Source organism: Sitophilus oryzae, unplaced genomic scaffold (assembly GCF_002938485.1).
Source record: "Sitophilus oryzae breed Bouriz unplaced genomic scaffold, Soryzae_2.0 scaffold_560_pilon_pilon, whole genome shotgun sequence".
NCBI lineage: Eukaryota > Metazoa > Arthropoda > Insecta > Coleoptera > Curculionidae > Sitophilus > Sitophilus oryzae.
The window spans coordinates 57,460-75,492 of NW_022147152.1; the positions used below are offsets into that span (position 1 = coordinate 57,460).

The 18,033-nt window shown below is 32.2% G+C and overlaps 1 protein-coding gene across 3 annotated transcripts in view; it reads left to right on the plus strand.

Annotated features, from left to right (window-relative positions):
• Positions 1-12,276: 12,276 nt before the first annotated feature.
• LOC115887267 (muscleblind-like protein 1) overlaps positions 12,277-18,033 on the plus strand; it is a 32,539-nt gene continuing 26,782 nt past the window's right edge. For 2 of the 3 annotated variants that reach the window (XM_030906649.1, XM_030906651.1), the window contains exons 1-2: positions 12,277-12,446; positions 14,125-14,202. In XM_030906649.1, coding sequence (XP_030762509.1) covers positions 12,387-12,446; positions 14,125-14,202 — 138 coding nt within the window. In that variant the 5' untranslated portion in view covers positions 12,277-12,386. The remainder of the gene's footprint in view (positions 12,447-14,124; positions 14,203-18,033) is intronic. The other variant, XM_030906650.1, reaches the window with a different exon arrangement.

The window sequence follows — 18,033 nt, forward strand, 5'->3', positions numbered from 1 at the left end:
AGAACTAACGATATTAAAGAAAATATCTGTAACAATCAAGTATACAAACAGAAAAAAAACTATTAAAAATACCCTAATATTTTGTATTGCCTCCCGTGGCTGCTATAACTTCCAGTAGACGTCTTTATATACTGTCAATAAGGCTGCATATATCATATTGCGTTATGGTTTTCCATTCGTCTTTAAGGACCCAGCGAAGTTCAATTTAATGAAGTTGCCGCTTCGCGATCTCAAACTTTCCTGTCATGCATTTCCCAGACGTATTCTCGAAGGCTCAGATCTGTCGAACATGCTCGGCAGTGGAAGAAATAAGAAGATGCGCAACCTTATGGACGATTTTGTGGCTAAAAACCTGTCCGAGATGTTGCTGGCGTTACCGTGAGCCTGTCCAAGAATTCCGAGATTTAGTTTAGCTCTGCGCCGCTGCGCGCTGATAGTCGTTTACAGCGCAGCAGATAAAGAATACTATACCATAGCAGACCATAGTTCTGCTTTCAGCCGACAGAGGGAGTGGTTGCCGGAGACAGTGTTGCCAGAACTACTGATTAATTCGTAGATTTACGGATTTTGGATACAGTACGTTAATAAAACGGATTTCCTATCATTAAACAATTTAATATAATATTATATGATTAAACAAAGAAAGAACGGCGTCAGAGTTGGCTTGATGTTTACATATATGTAAAAATATGTAAATGTTAATAATCGTCATTTCTAAGCCAACTAAATGACTTTTTCGGTCATACGACATATTCAGTACATATAAGAGAATTTTTATTTTGTTGTTTATTCTATATTTAACACGATTAAATTTTCAATACATAAACGCGATTTTATCCAAAAGTTTCAGTTTTTAAAAATAAAAAAATAGATTAACAGAGCTGTGAAAAATTAGGCGAACTAGAAACCTAAGAGGATAAAAGAGAAGTCGCCCGACAAAGTCGCGGGCTTGTATCGGATTTATGTTGTACGGTCTGACAAATGATGCTTAAGTTAACTCGGGAAGTTTCCACTGAACACACACATTTACTGCTCAAAGTGTGATGATATTAGGGGAAAGTTTCTCAAAACTTTAAATATAACGTTGTTCGGCGAGCAGGAATAATGGCCGCGCTTTTAACCAATTTATATTCCGCGTTTAGTCGGCAACTTTTATTGAAACTAATGTTTCCTTCTCCGGAAAAAGAGGGCAGCCTTAAGAGGAGTGAACGGGAAGCGACTTTTGCCAATATCCATAAAAAATTCTTCTCGCTTTTCTCAACCCTGGCACTAAAATGTATTTCAAAAGGTTTTAGCTTAATATAACATGTTGTTCAAGATCAAAAAGAGAACTGTCCTCTGAAGTAGAGGACGGTTGGCAAACATATTTTAATGCTTAAAACATATCGACATATTCACCAAGGACGTGCATATTATGCGTTATCACTGGGATATTTTAATAGAAAAACACATGCACTCTACTGACTGTTTTCTCTTGTTAGTAAAATTGTGTAGACCATTTAATATCAAAGTTGTGTAACAGTCAAATTTCCTCGCAACGACCTCTGTGTGCTAGCTCATAAAATATCGCAAATAGCTATTATTTTTGCATCATGTTTACTATAATTTTATTGTTAAATATTATTTTATTTAAATTTTACCATTATGCAACCTGATATATTACACTGCGCTATAGAGCCACAGAATATTGTTACTGGATGCCGCCCAGCATTAGAATTTTGTCGACCTCTTTTTATCTTTAGTCATCACTTGTCACTTGTCACTGTCAGATCAAATCAGATGTTTTTGGATTTATTTATCCTTTGTTACCTTTTGTTTATTGAAATTTTATAAATTATCAGATAAAATTTCGTAGTTAAATTGGTTATTTTGATGTGGATCGCAGTGTACCTGTTCATTTAATTTGTTGAATTTGTGAGTTTAGTTTGTTCATTGACCGGATATGAAATATGGCTGTTAGAAAACATTCTAAAACATCATTTTTAGTTTATGCCTTTTTGTGAGTTGACTAGTCAAGATATATAGTTTTCTATCTATATCCTGGAGGGAGATTTCCGGTTGAAATCTGATTTTGTGAATGAAATCGAATCCTTGCATCACTTCTTGTGTACTCCCGACCGAGAATATCGTCGTGAAGAACTGGCTGCCGTTCCGTGAAGCATTCCCTGTTGGTGATTATAGTCTGTCCAACGAGAAGATCCTTTGACAGTGATAGATGTGTCTGTCATTTTACTAAAGTAGTTTATTTTATTTTACAAAGAAATAAGTTGGTACAACTGGAACGCATAGCAGGATATATTTAAAATTTGATTGACAAGATGACAACTAATGACAAGTGATTACTTCAAACATTAAAAAACTGTATAACTGAAAAAATGTAATCGAGTTATTTTATTTAATAAAAACGGTATGTGTTAATACAAACAAACAAAAACACGACACTACATACCAAAAAAATATGAAAAGGAACTATTATTTACTTTCAAGCTTTATGAAACTACCCGCATTTATATGATTATATTTATCAATATAATTTATGTACAAATACAATTTGTAATATATTCCACAGGAATAAATAAACAACATAGGTAAATAAAACAAACTATTTTATTAATAATAACACCTACCAAATTTTATACCTTAAAGGTTGATTAATTAACTTTTAATCTTAATTTTTTAAACCAGTACCTTTGAACATTATTTTTCTGCAGTACTAAAAAATCCATTATTTACCTATCGTGTGATGTCGATATTTTACAGTTACCTGAAAGTTTTTAGTATGTGTTTAGTTTGATCCTTCTACCATATACGAGATGCACTTATCTACGACGAAATGGTATACAATCTTTATCGATGGCAACTTCATTGGTATATAAAACATTCTGCCTGGGCAGCGAGTATAAACCATAAACTGTGCTCTGGGTCTACAGTTAATTTTCACTCGATTTTTCCTCCACTTGACTTCAAAAGACACAAAAACACACGTATTAATACGAATCAAAATGCATCATCTTCCAAAACGCAGGGTATTTAACAAAAGTTGACACAAAAATTATAAACCTATAATTTGGCAAGACTTTGACAAGCGTCAAAAATGACAAAAATCTAAAGGCGAGTTCATACGCATCGGCGTCCGTTTGTCGTTCATCGTTCCGTCAAAACCAATAAAATTGAAATACGATCTGTCATTTTTAAATAAACCAATAAATTTTTTTTTAAACCAGTACCTTTGACATTATTTTTCTGCAGTAATTAAAATCCATTATTTACCTATCGTGTGATGTCGATATTTTACAGTTACTCCAGTTTTTAGTATGTGTTTAGTTTGACCCTTCTACCATATACGAGATGCAATTATCTACGACGAAATGGTATACAATCTTTATCGATGGCAACTTCATTGGTATATAAAACATTCTGCCTGGGCAGCGAGTATAAACCATAAACTGTGCTCTGGGGTCTACAGTTAATTCTCACTCGATTTTTTCCCTCCACTTGACTTCAAAAAAGACACAAAACACACGTAATAATATTTGAATCAAAAATGCATCATCTTCCAAAACGCAGGGATTTAACAAAAGTTGACACAAATTATAACCTATAATTTGGCAAGACTTTGACAAGCGTCAAAAATGACAAAATCTAAAGGCGAGTTCATACGCATCGGCGTCCGTTTGTCGTTCATCGTTCGTCAAACCAATAAAATTGAAATACGATTCGTCATTTTTAAATAAACCAATAAACTGGTTAAAAACAACAAGACACGACGCAAGACGACGGATTTCTATTTAAACCCATCCATAGATAACTTTAAAAATTATTAGAAACTTTTTTTAGTAAAATAAATAGATTGGTATGGGAGGTCATCTGCTTTTCTTCTGTCATCGTCTGTCGAAATCTTACCTAAGAAAAAAAACAGAGTATAGCTCTTAAAGTAACTGTTAGCCCCAAAATTTCATTCGAATCACTAAACACACTTGGAAGAAAAATTGTAACAAATCAAAAATAAAAATAAGCAGTATAGGACCAATGTTGATATAAAAGTAAATCCTATTTTTACGTGAGAAATCTCCTCATGAGATATGGCACCTGTTTTTTGAAACACCATAAGCAAAATAACAAACAAAATCCCAATATATGCTTTCGATCAAAAAAAAAAGAAAAACGCATTGAAATACACCTTTTTAATTTAAGAACATTCAAAAACCATTTCATTTGTGAACCTCATGAAATTTCGATTGGTTATTATTGAGTCAAATAAATCGAAATCAAATGGACAGGGAGGGGGTGGTGGTGCAATACAGGACGGTGTAGGGGGAGACGGGGACATTGCGCTGGCCAGATGTTTCCGTCCAAATATTCCTGATGCCAAATCAATCCTGCAAATGAACTGAATAGGTCATCGCCCATTCAATTTAGCCCTTGTATTCGCTCTCTGTGTGTGTATATTGGTGCTAGCGCGGCGATTCGAATACACACAGGTAGAGAGAGGCTGAGAGAGCAATGCGAGATTCCATTTTGTGTTTCCCGAATAATCCAGATTACGTCTGGTGGTCAAATTGAGAAAAGTGCACGTTTATTTTACTTTTATTACTTTGCCACAAATATTATTTATAAAAACTTTTTTTTTTTTTTAAAAATAATTTTTCTTCAGTAAAAACTCATCATACAGTCTCAGGGCTTTGACAAAAGCCAGTATCTGAGGCGGTTTTCCAAATATTAGTTCTCTATCTGTATTTTTCTAGATTAGTTCAGTATCTGTATTTGTCTTTATCTTTAATCTACTCAGGTGTTCATTGAAGAGACAGTGTCCTGTTAAAGATCCTTTAACCAGCATAAGCTCTTGCTATCCAAGTTTATAAACTCTACTCTCTACAAAAGTTCAACACACATAGTCGAACATATTTGCACGCAATATATTCAAAGTAAATAATTGCCTAACACACACTGGTACTATACAGCCATATAAAATATCGTGTCGCAGTTAAGACACCATAAATATGTACGTACTGACTAACAAATTGTTTTACAAGAGGTCAAAGCAGTAAGATATATTAGCCATAAAATATATTATAATATAGATTGCTTATTAGAGGTGCGACTTCGATGTAAAGCCATTTCTCATATATGTTTTATATTCGTAACGGATCTGCCTACAACTTGTATTCTGCATCTCTTTTTCATGTGTGTACACAACGTTAGATAAACAAATTATCACACAACGATGTCCAAAATTGATTCATTTATGTGTTTGGTTTGGTGCAGAAAATTTATTTTTATTTCGATTTTTTCCAAATAATTTTTGAAGTAATGTCAATAATTGGATGAAAATTGGTGTCTGGGAGTTTTTTTGCATGTGAAATTTGATTTTGATGCCAATATGACTCCTACTTGTAAAGGGCGCCACCTACATATTTTTAACTGATTTTAATAGTAATAACTTTTTGTCCGTACCTGTATAAAACTAGTGAGTAAAAAAATGTACATTTACTACGTTTTTAACGCAATAAAGGTCTTTGGTAAAAATTGCTACGAGTAATGGCATCGAAATTACCAATACCTGTCACCACTGACATAAATTAAAGTTGACTCAATATTTATTAGATTTAAATCATAAATTTGAAATGTTTTTTGTGCTAAAAGTTAAACAGAAGCTGTTTTATTATGATTTTTTCTGAAGAAACATTTCTGACTAATTTTAACAAAAATAAGAAGTTTCCAAATTTATCATTTTAGTCAAATAACTATCTACTCAACCTGTTTATTTTTTCAATAATGATGTATTGACTATTTCCATACTAACGGTTGCTCGTAGCGATTTTTACCAAGAGACATATTTTACGTAAAAAACGGAAATGTATATTTTTTCACTCGCCGGTTTTATACAGGTACGTACAAAAAGTTATTACTCTTCAAATCAGTTGAAACACATGTAGGTGGCGCCCCTACAAATAGAAGTGATATTGACATTAATATCAAATTTCATGCCAATATATTAACATAACTTCAAAAATTATTTGGAAAAATCGAAATAAAAATTAAATTTCTACACCCTGTATTTTCTGAACTTAAGCATTTTAGGACATACATTTATGAACTTTTTACTTATTTCATCTGCAGAATCTACTGCTGAGTTCGGAATACAGTTCGGACCACCCTGTATATCATTTGTCATTATTGGTCTGACGCAGGTTCTTCTCAATTTTGTTAATACTATTTGCCTCAGGCATCTTGACATAGCTGTCGCTCTGTTTTGCTAAATAAAAATATTCAGAAAGTGCGGGTTAGGCTCTAATCTCCTTCGGTTGTTAATAAATTACTGTGAAATGATTTCAACGGTGTACCATTTTTGTCTCAATTTACCGTGCTACAGACTCCACGCATTACTACTCTACCGTTTCATTTTGAAAGTAAACAAAGCGCGGATAATAACAGCACGTTGTCGGTGAAAATATTCCCTCCCCAACATCAAAACAAAACAAACGGAAAAATATGGGCATGTGATTAAAGGGACTTTGCAGTTAATTATTTGCGATGTAACTAGAAGGGCTTTTCAGATTTCGTCTTTTTTACAACAGATCGCTGTTTGCTGAAAAAACACAATGAAATGAAACGCCATTTAATCTTTGAATTATTGATGTGACATGCGAGCGGATTTTTTTGATTTTAGAATTATTTTCTTTAGTAGTAGTCTATTTCGAATAATATTTGGCTATCATTTTTTTTTCTAGTAAACTGAAAAATTCATAATCCATCACAATACAAAAATACGAAAATACTGAATATTTTCGACTTTGGTAATATTTTTAATCATCAGCATATGATTAAAAGTGTCTACAGTTCATACCAAATAAACTTTTTGTCACGTGATTAAGCTTGACCGGCACACCGTTGGATACTTTTATATATCTTCTTTTAATCGAAATATTTTAGGAAACAAAAATAAATCAATTATAAATATGTAAACAATTATTATTTACAAAACAACAACAAAACTCACCTTCTTAACAGCAATTAAGGAACATAAAGGGTCATTACTACCGTTTTCCCGTTCAAAATATTCTAATACAAGTATAATGTTGCGATGTATATAGACCGGGCCACCGTAGTAGTAACATAAGCAGAACCGGACGAATTAGCGTATACCCGTCCGCCGGATAAAAACCTGGCGAAAAAATGCGATAAAATAAAAATAGGTAGATATGTGATAAGAATGTTTCAGAATTTGTATTTATTCGTGTTTTAATAGCCTAAACGAATATATAGATTCTCGCGACAGATCTCTTGTAAAATTTATTTTTTAAGTAAAATAATGGATGTTTACGAAGTTCGTGAGAAAATTCAAATTATAAAATGGTATTTCCAAAATAGGTCTTTTCGGAATATACAAACAATTTTTCCACAAACTTTCGTAAACAGACCAATTCCATCTTTACCTACTGTATCAAGAATTATTAATAATTTTGAAACACATGAGTGCGTGTTCCCACAAAAACACAAAAAGCCTGATGTGTTGATTAATGAAGAACAGGAGTTAAAGCAAGTGTTAATTTGTGCTATCGCGGATCAAAATCCCACGTTTTCAAGTAATCAAATTGCTGAGGTGTCCTACCCACAATGCCCGTATTGTTCAAGAATATTTGAACAATACTTTTCCCAACCGTTTAATTAGTGGATATGGAACTATTTTGTGGCCCGCTGGATCACCAGATCTTTCTCCCAATGACTTATTTTTGTGGGGTTATGTAAAATCCAAAGTGTATGGTCATAATAGGGCTAATAATCTGGATGAGCTTCAAGTAAAAATACGAGAAGCTTTCCAAACTATTAGCCCTAATATGTTAGCCAATGTCATACGGGGATTTTACGACCGCCTAGGCTTCGGTCTAGCACAAGAAGGTGGTCTTTTTGAACACTTGTTATAACTTTTTTTTATTTAGAGTAATATTTTATTTTTTTTATTTTATTGAGGTATTTTTTAATTTTGGAAATGAGTTTTGGGTTTAGAAAATTTATTTATTTTTAGTTTAGGCTTTTAAACACACTCAAATAATAAATATTTAAGTATTTTCATTTTAAATGTTACCTTAAGTGAAGGTAAACACTTAAAATGAAAGCAATAAATACTCGGCACTCCTCGCTTCGCGTCGTATTCCTAGTCTGTCCAAGCACAACTGCAACTGCGTATAGTGTGACCAACGGATCTGTAGCTACGGGGTATCGGCAGGGGAACGCAGTTGTAAACAAAACACGCCCAATTTCATTCATAAAATAGGCATGGGCGTACGGTGTTATATGAAAATAATGTGTATCATAAATATAATACTCTACTTTATGCTGTTTGAATCGTTACTGTTGAGTTAGCAGATAAACACTAAAAGCTTTTATTAAAGCTCCCTTAAATATTTTGAATCATTTTATTATTGTGTTGTTAATATAATAGAAGAAATAATTACAGCTGGGGGTTGGAACCTTTTGTGTTACACAGCAAAATAAAACACTAAATCAGTACAATACACCAAAACACTTTTAATTTTACACTGGACGCACGTTTCGCTAACCATGTCTGCCATCACCAGATGATCAAGACTGAGTCTTGAGGTATATTTATTTATATCGGTACTAACTATATTTTTTTCTATAATACATAATTTTAGATATAACTATTTCCAGCAAAAAAAAAATCTTGAAAATAGTTAACTTTGGAAGCGCAAACAAAACATAATTTTACTCACCAGTAGATCCAATATTGCCTATTACACCAGATATGGTATCGCTCCGCAGCAGTTTTTAAAGGTTAGGTCATTGTATACCCATATGTTTCATCCAAATAGATAATACTTGGCTATATTTTCGAATTTCGCGTATATATTTATATCCCTCTCTGTAATATAATGGGCCGCTCCATTAATATTTATCTGTTATTTTGACATTTACGCCAAAAAAAATCATTTGATTTTAATAACTCCCTAAGCGTTTCCCTGCAAAAGGAAAATTCGATTCTTCCTGCAATTTTTGCAAAAGCTTTCTAATTGTGAGGACGAGTTTGAATTCGAGATAAAATCTATTTATCAAATTCCTGACCACTTCGAAAAAGTCGTCGAGCTTTTCGACAGCAGTCTCACGTGGTCGTTTCTTTCCAGAGCTGGATATCATTTTATCGGGGTTAGTTTTAAGCCTTTTTTTAACTTCTGTGTTTTTAACAAGTTTACGTTTAAGCAGCAACTTAAGCGAACTCTCTGTAGCTTCTTCATCGCAAACCCTATTATGAACACAAGGAAATAAACCAAATGATATTTCTTCCACGTTATTATTAACTTACTTATATAAATTAGCTATTATTTCTCTTGTCTGACTATGTAGTGTCTTACCCTTAACAAATTTATTCATTTTAAAACACAAATATACGATCAAACTTGATATTAATAATTAAAAACTACGAACGAAAAACATTATAACAAGATAACAAAACAATAAAACACAACTGAACTATCAAATATACAAAAAATATAGGAATAAAGTTTAGGATAACCGGTATAAAATAATGAAATAAAGTAATAATGATCAAAAAAATGACACCGCCACTGGATATTTCAATAGTATTCAATATTCCTACTCTTTTCAGAAGAGATCGTGAAGTTGGGCATAAAGCAAGCGAATAGGAAAGGCGTAAAAGACATGGCAACCGCGTGGTAACAAATCCTGTGACGTACTCTCGCCAATCATGTTCGATGAATAGGCGACCATGCGCGGCGATGCCGGTTTGCCAATGATATCGTTGAAAAATCTTCAACTTTCATAATAAGCAGATTATACAGAATGAAAGAAATAAGTTATTAAATAAAACATATCGAACAATATGAACTACGTTAAAATTCCTTAGTAATATACGTCAGAATATATGCTAAACACATTATATATAATAAAAATATATTAAATTTATAGTTCATGTCTGGCAATTTTGCAATTTTATAGATAAACGTGGCAATATCGATTTTTTTTCTCGCATTCCTTCCGTAGCTACAGATCCGCTGGTCAAACAGTACTGCCTGACCCGCCGACTAGCCGGCAGTCTCGAGTACGAACGCAAAACGGGTAAACGTGAATTCGTCCGGCAACTTGCTATGTTACTAGTAGCCTGGTCTTCTCTGTATATGGATATATCTTGTACATTTGGCTCTAAAAGAGGTTCTAAAATGATCAATGTTTGACTGCAAGGTCTGCTAGTAAACATTTTTTAGCTTAAAGTATCACAACACTATTTATTTAAACCAAAAACTCGTAATACAAAACTATAGTGTCAAAACAAATTTCAATATCAGGAAATAAATGAATAAATGGGGCAACATAACATTTTTTAGAGCAGAGTTACCACCTAAATCCCCATCGCGAAATTTCAATTCCTGTTAGTCAGCACGGCGCCGAATATGTCTAAAATTATAATTCTGTACCTTCAAAAAATTTCGTTATAGCCGAAATAGCCCAAGTTATGTGCCCATTAGCAAAACCGGTGTGTAATCTTATGCTCGCTACCGTAGTTTAATTCATCTAAAAAGTTTGATTTAGTGCTGTACATCAGATCCGGATCCTTTTTCAATCCGGATCAGATCCGGATCTGATCCGGATTTTTTAAAGTGTACAATCCGGAACCGGATCGATCCGGGTATAAATATTCGGATTTAAGATCCGGATTTAAGACCCCGATTTAAGATCCGGGTTTAAGTCCGGATTTAGGATCTGAATCAAGATCGTCGTATTCGTATTCACTGTTGCCAGTCGTCGTTCCATGCATAACATGCGCATGCCGCATCCGCATACTTGGTTGTATTTTTTTTGTTTGAAAATTAAATATCTTGTGCTGCAAATTAAACTACTTTTTTATGCCCACACTGATAAAAAAGATAGACTTGAACTAAAGTCGTCATTGTTCTTGAAAAAAAAATAGTGGCAAGAAAATTTATTTTAGCGTAAAAGAAAATATTTTGCTTGAAGAAAAACTCTCTTAACTCAAGAAAACTGGTTCTCTTGAAAAATTCGAAAATTGCTACTATCGAGAAAAATATTATCACTTTATCCAAAAAAAAATCCTTATGGGTTTTTCGCCACTGCACTGCAAGAATAAATAATATAACATAATAATAATATCACTTTACTTACTACTCTGTAGTAAGTAAATACCAGGAAAACCTAAATTTATCAGAAAATAATATACCTCATAATATGCCTGTATATGATGTATAGACTTCTCTTAGATCAAAATAAATTTTAATTGAGTCAATATTATTCGCTATTGGTTTAAGAAAAGTGTCTCTTTAATCAAGAAATGTCCCTTTTCATTCAAGAATTTTTGCATGAATCAAAGAGACTATTGTTCTTGTAGCAAGAACTTCTTTGCATATTCATTTTGGGTCAAGAGTGAAATGCTTTTGACAGATAGATTATTCTATTCCCTAAAGTAATTTTTTAAAGCTTATGAAAGATAGTTAATGCTTTTTTTTTGGGCAAAGAAACGTTGTTCTTGGCCCTATTGAAAAACGCCAATCTTTTGGGTCAAAGTCATATTCATTTCGACTGAGATCCTTTTTTTCAGTGCATAATTTATAAATTACCCTCGAAATTACCATAACCGGGGTATGGGATCCGAATTTGAGATTCGGATTTCAGATGCATTTTAAGATCCGAATCTCAGATCCGAATCTTAGATCCGAATCTCAGATCCGAATCTCGGATCTAGATCCGAATCGCATATTCAAATCCGGATACGGATAAATCCGGATCCGGATTTTTTTAAAGAATCCCCGATCCGTTTAAAAACTCGGATCCGTACAGCACTAGTTTGATTAGCATCAATAATAAATTATAATACAAGATAGATGATTGGTCTGAAGATATCAAAATATTTACTTTTTTATTTTTTTTTAGAATTTTCACAAATTATACTTCCTAACAATAAGAATAATTATATAAACTTTTTTTCGTATACTCTCTCTATTTAAATCCGTGTATTTGTTTAGAATAAAAAATATTTTTAACACAACGTAGGTTCCTTTATTTTATTTAAACTGTTTGTTATGCAGTTGGCCAAAATCTTACCTCTTCAATTTTGTTGAACGACCTTGGTATGTTATACTACAACATTCTTGAGTCATTACAGTCTGAAAAATAAGGTTTAACTGTAATGCCGGGAATTTTTTAAAGTAAATTCCTTCAATATTACTATACTAGACTATTCTTATATTTTAAAAAACATTACTGACTTTGTCCTTCCTTTTCAGGGCCGATGTAATAGAGAAAAACCACCCTGCAAATACTTCCATCCCCCACAGCATCTCAAAGATCAGTTACTAATCAACGGAAGGAATCACCTTGCCCTTAAAAACGCACTGATGCAACAGATGGGACTTACACCAGGACAACCCTTGGTTCCAGGCCAAGTCCAAGCGGTGGTAAGTACTTCAATATCTCTATTTTCCACGTCTGCTATAGTTTGAGATCAGAAAACTCTGAAAATTCTAGTTGTGGTAAAATTAACATTTGGTTGTTCTGGTCTCTACTTTGCTGCTTTTGATGTTATTAACTTTTTTGCAATGAGGGTCCTAAACTAAGCTTTTTGCACTAGTATTTACTTTTTTCGCATAATTTTTTTCGAGATATAATAATGTAACTCAAACTACTCAGCAAAATAAAACTCTATTTCACAACAATACACGTAAACACTTTTATTTTTGTACTGGACGCGCGTTTCGCTAACCGTGTTAGCATTATCAGCAGATGATTAAAACTAAACTAATATGCTGGGTGCGTCTCGAAAATGGCTCACCCCTATAATTTTTTTATATTTTTCAGTAAAGAAACGAGATTTGGTTTGTTAGTATATGACATAAATTAGGATTGATTGACGTATTCAATTGTTATTGGTCACTTCCTGTTTCACCGGAAATGACTACAACTTTTGATTTTTAAATGGCACCCTTGGTATATATTTCTACTTTATTCCATAGAAAATAACACTCTGAATAAAATTACATATCATATATGTCAACTTTTGACATTTTTATTTAAAAAAAATCATATTCTAAATTTCTATGGCTGGGTTAAAAACAGTAATTTTTAACCAAGGAGCCTGGGAAAAATATATAGATTTGATCGTCTAATGTTTTTAGTGTCTTGTCCTAGCCGGTTAAAAGATGCCCAAATCGTATTTTTAATCATATCTCAATTTTTTCAAATGGAACGAAGGTTACTCATCAGCATATTTGGAAAAAAACTTTTTTTTCCAAAAAACAAACGAATAATTTGGTACCACACACTTGCACACTTAATATTTCGAGTCAAATTGTCGTTACGAATCGCATGACACAATTTCAAATAAACCATATACGAAAATGTCAAAAGTTGACATGTGATTAAAAACGACAATAAAGTAAAAAAACACCGAGGTTGTCATTTAAAAATCAAAAGTTGTAGTCATTTCCGGTGAAATAGGAAATGACCAAAGACAATTGAATACCGTCAATCAATCCTAATTTCTAACATTACAATCATATACTAATATACCAAATTTCGTTCTTTTATCTGAAAAAAATAAAAATGTTATAGGGGTGAGCCACTTTAGAGCCACTTTTTTGCGCAAACACTAGCTAGGCGATTGTAACAATTAATTACCGAAACTAGAGTAGTAGGAACAGAAAGCTGGAAGAAAGTAGACAATTGTCTCTGTTCATACTATCTTTACGTTTATTAATTTTGACGCATGCATCTAATTGCCTGTAATTTGAGACTTGTTTATTTAATTTAAAATTATTAATATCCATTCAAAGTTCTTTGCCAACAATATGTTGAGCAACGCAAGATTTATCCGGTTTACTATATCTTTTCTGAGCCATAGGTTTTTTAAATCTAATTGATATTTGTCTTCTAGTTTGCTCAAAATCAGTCAAATGAACTAATCAAATCAATAATTAGCTTTTCAACACTTTTTTCCCAACTGACCCCTCTAATATGATGGGCCCAAAGATACTATTTAATCTGCTGAAAGCTTAGGTTTTGGGACCCGCGGCATGCGTCACGAGCATTTTGGTTTGGTTTGTTTTAGTTTTTACTAATTTTGTATTGGTTTTTGAGGTGGACCCGTCAATTGATTGCCTTCCTTTGACCCATCCATATTTCTCCATGCCATTCGATGAGCCGTATGCGCTGATGGTAATAATTTACTTGCTCACGTTTATTTTCTCGCTTTGTTTTTTTTTCTAATATGCAATTGTATTGATTTTTCGACAGATTAATTCATATACAGTGTTGTTTCAGAAGATATTAGGCACTACAGAAATTAGATATACAGGGTTAGTCGTAAATATTTTAAGGGGTGGTATATTTTGACCCGAAAAACACGTCTGTTTTTTTTTTCGCAAAAAATCAAAATTCGGATTTTTTTTTAATTTTTAATTAAAGAAAACATATCTTTATAATATGGTAACATAGATAGTAGATTAAATTTACAAGAAAGAAAAAAAAATTTAAGCGAAAAATCATTTTTTTTTAATTTTTAAAGTAAAATATGTCGGTCATTTTGAACTTATTTAAAAAACGATAAAGAAAAAATACATTTTTTTATCGAGACCTACCAGCCCTGGAAATATTTGTTTATTTAAGGCTCACCCTGGTATTTGTTTTATCTGATTTTAACATAAAAATTGATAATTATGATCATATCATATGCGCAATTTTTGTTTTGTTTACCGCAATTTTTTTTTTCAGAATTTACATATCTTTTGAAATAACCCTGTATATTTATATTCTATCTAAGAAATAATTTGCCTGCTTATAGAGCCCATTAGTTTACATTTGTCTTTCCATTGCTTTTGTTTAATTATGATAAATTTAGTTATTATTTTTAGTAAAATCTGCAGTTTGATTGACACTTTTGATAATTAATGCTTTTTATCGAAAAAACAGAAGTCAAATCATCCTATGTTTTCAAAAAACATGATTTTCTCATTAAATATATATTTTAGGTATAAGAAGTGAAAACAAAAAGATTAAATAAAATTTTGTTCGACTTTTAGAGAGAGTATGGGGTGTTCCATTTAAAATAGTGGAGAATAATACAGCATTTATTTTTGTTTCGCCCTGTATATATCAAACAAGATTGCAAATCTTGGTAGGCTGAATTTTAAAGAAGACTTTTTAAAAAATTGGTCAAGTGCAAGTCGGACTCGCGCACGAAGGGTTCCGTACCATTCTTAACGTTCTTACTTAAAAGATAATGTTTAGTGAAAGTACTTTTTTTATTTATAAACATTTATTTAATTCTGTTTTTAGTATTTGTTCTTATAGCGGCAACATAGATACATTATCTGTAAAAATTTCAACTGTCTAGCTATAACGGTTCATAAGATAGACCTTTGTGACAGACGGACAGACGGGCTGACGGACAGCGAAGTCTTAGTAATAGGGTTCCCGTTTTTACCTTTTGGATACGGAACCCTAAAAAGTGTCGACATATTTACCAGGGACGTGCATATGGGTTATCACTGGAATATTTTTTTAAAAAAAGCATGTACGCCACTGACTTTTTCTTCTATTATTAGGGAAATTAGGATTAATGTTGTTTCTTGGTATTTTGTCGATTTCCGCCTCCTTGATGAGATAAACGCAATTTTATTAATTTGCTTTGATACAAGTCTAATAGCAACCTTTAAAAAATGTTAATATCATCAACTTGCGAAAGTTTTAAATAAGTACTCATTGATTCCTCATCAAAAAATATGAGAAATAAGTTCGTATAAACATGGGTATGCAAATGCATAATTTTAGAGTTACAGGATGTTAAAACTTTTCAAAATTAGTTTTTTTGTAATTATCTTAAATACCATTATTTTTTTTTATTTGAAATTGCTCTAGGTTGGACTAATAGTAATAATAACTAATGCTAATAATATTTAATAATAAATTAGGTAAAATATTATAATTTATTAATTTTATTTTAATTATATTAATTGTGATTAATAAAGTTGCACTTCTGTAACTTTTATTTGGTATTAAACGGCCTACACAATTTTGATATCAAAAGAACACAAAGTCAGTGGCGCATATGTTTTTTTTTTGTAAAATATTTCAGTGATAACCCTTATGCACGTCCCTGAAGAATTAATCGACACAATTTTAGCATTAAAATTTGTAGGCACTTTATGGTAACTTTTACTCTCAAAAGTTTATTTGAAACGCTAAAAGTAAGAGAGTAATTGTAAGAAAATTATAATAAATCGAAAAATTATTAAGACCCTAACACTTTTAGCTACGAAACAAAGCAGAATCGGGCCTATGTTAATATGAAAAATAAATCTTATTTTTACGTGAGGAATCTCCCCAGGAGAGTTGGCACATGTTTTTTGAAACACCCTGTATAACTAAAAACATTCCTCTAATATCAAAACGAGTAACAATTACTTTTTACTCAAACAAGTATCAATTTACTACGCGAGTTGATGTTTAGAATACTCCGAGCAAATTACGGATGAACCGAAGAAGAAAAATTAATTAAAAAATAAAGATTGCCCGTTAAAAGAACGGGCGGACTGACTCAGGCGAAAAAATAAGAGAAAAGCTAAAAAACAGGGAGATAAAAATAGAAAAGGGGAAATGTACACGGAATCTAAACAATGCGCGCCGGCCTCATTTATGCAGACTTTTAATGGATTATCTCAGACGGTGCAATTAAATTTTAATTGGATATAAAATCGCATTCCTTTATTTCTGCTAGATTTATTTCGTTAATTGAATTACAATTTCCAGTTTTCGTTGGAAGTTATGAAAAGGAAAGAATAAAATCGGGAATAGTATTTTTTTCGGATAGATAGAATGAAATAAGGATCCAAAAATAGAAAATAAATGCCTTATTTGTTTAATTTTGTGACTATGACGCTATTTGAACGGATATACCAATAAAATAAAAAGACTAAATTCCCCACAATGTTGTACAGGGTGTCCCATTTTGCTTGAAATCATGCGGTATCTCCGTTATTAGTGAAGAGAGAGGGGTGCGGTTTGCACAAACCTGTTCGACTTTCTTGTCAAAAGAAAAATGCTGTAAACAAAATTTTCGTAGCCCTCTTTGCTTCTGAGCTACAGGGTCTATTTGAAAATTTTGCAATTCGCGACACACCCCGTATCTCGGTTATTGTGAAAGGTATCGAGAAGGTGAAAACTGTTTATTGTAGAATACAGTTTTTCTAAGAGAATATTTTTGATCATATGAACTAAAGTTATGTTTTCTTAAATGGAACAGCCTGTATATTTATTGGGGAAATTAAAATAACTTTGATTATTTTAATAAAAAAAATTAAAAGTAAATTTGGTACTGGTTTGCTGGTACCACCACCAGCAAACTCTATAAGACGACGCATGGTGTCATTGATGACGTGCAACGAAAGTTGTGATATTTTTCCATATGATATAGCTTGCCCCATAAGCTTCTTAAAAATATATATCACCCTATATTTATTTTTACTATTTACTGCAATATTTAAAAGTTTTTTGATAATAAAAGAAGCTAAAGAATTATTAAAAGTATATTGCTATCTGTCTCTTGTTTTATTTCGGAAGCTACTAATAAATTCTTTATATATAGAGAACTTAACTTTCTAATTGTAAATCTTGGAAACCATGATGAAATATACTTGCAGCAAGATGGGGTCTCCCCTCACAACTTTGAAAATATTAGAATTTTGTTACATAACCATTCCCCAAATCAATGAATTGGGACCAATGGACCCACATACGATGGCCTCCCTGGTCCTCGGATTTGTCCGTTCTAGATTTCTTCTTTGGTACTTTTTTAGTTAATACCATTTCGGTTTTTTTGTTATCTATCACAGCCGAGATCACAGCCTACTAATAAGAAAATTATCTTTTAAATATTGCAGTAAATAGTGAAACTAAATATATAATAGAATAATATATATTTTTGAGAAGCTCTCAGGCAAGATGGGTTAATTTATAAATATACAGGGTGTTCAATTTGAAAAAAAAAAC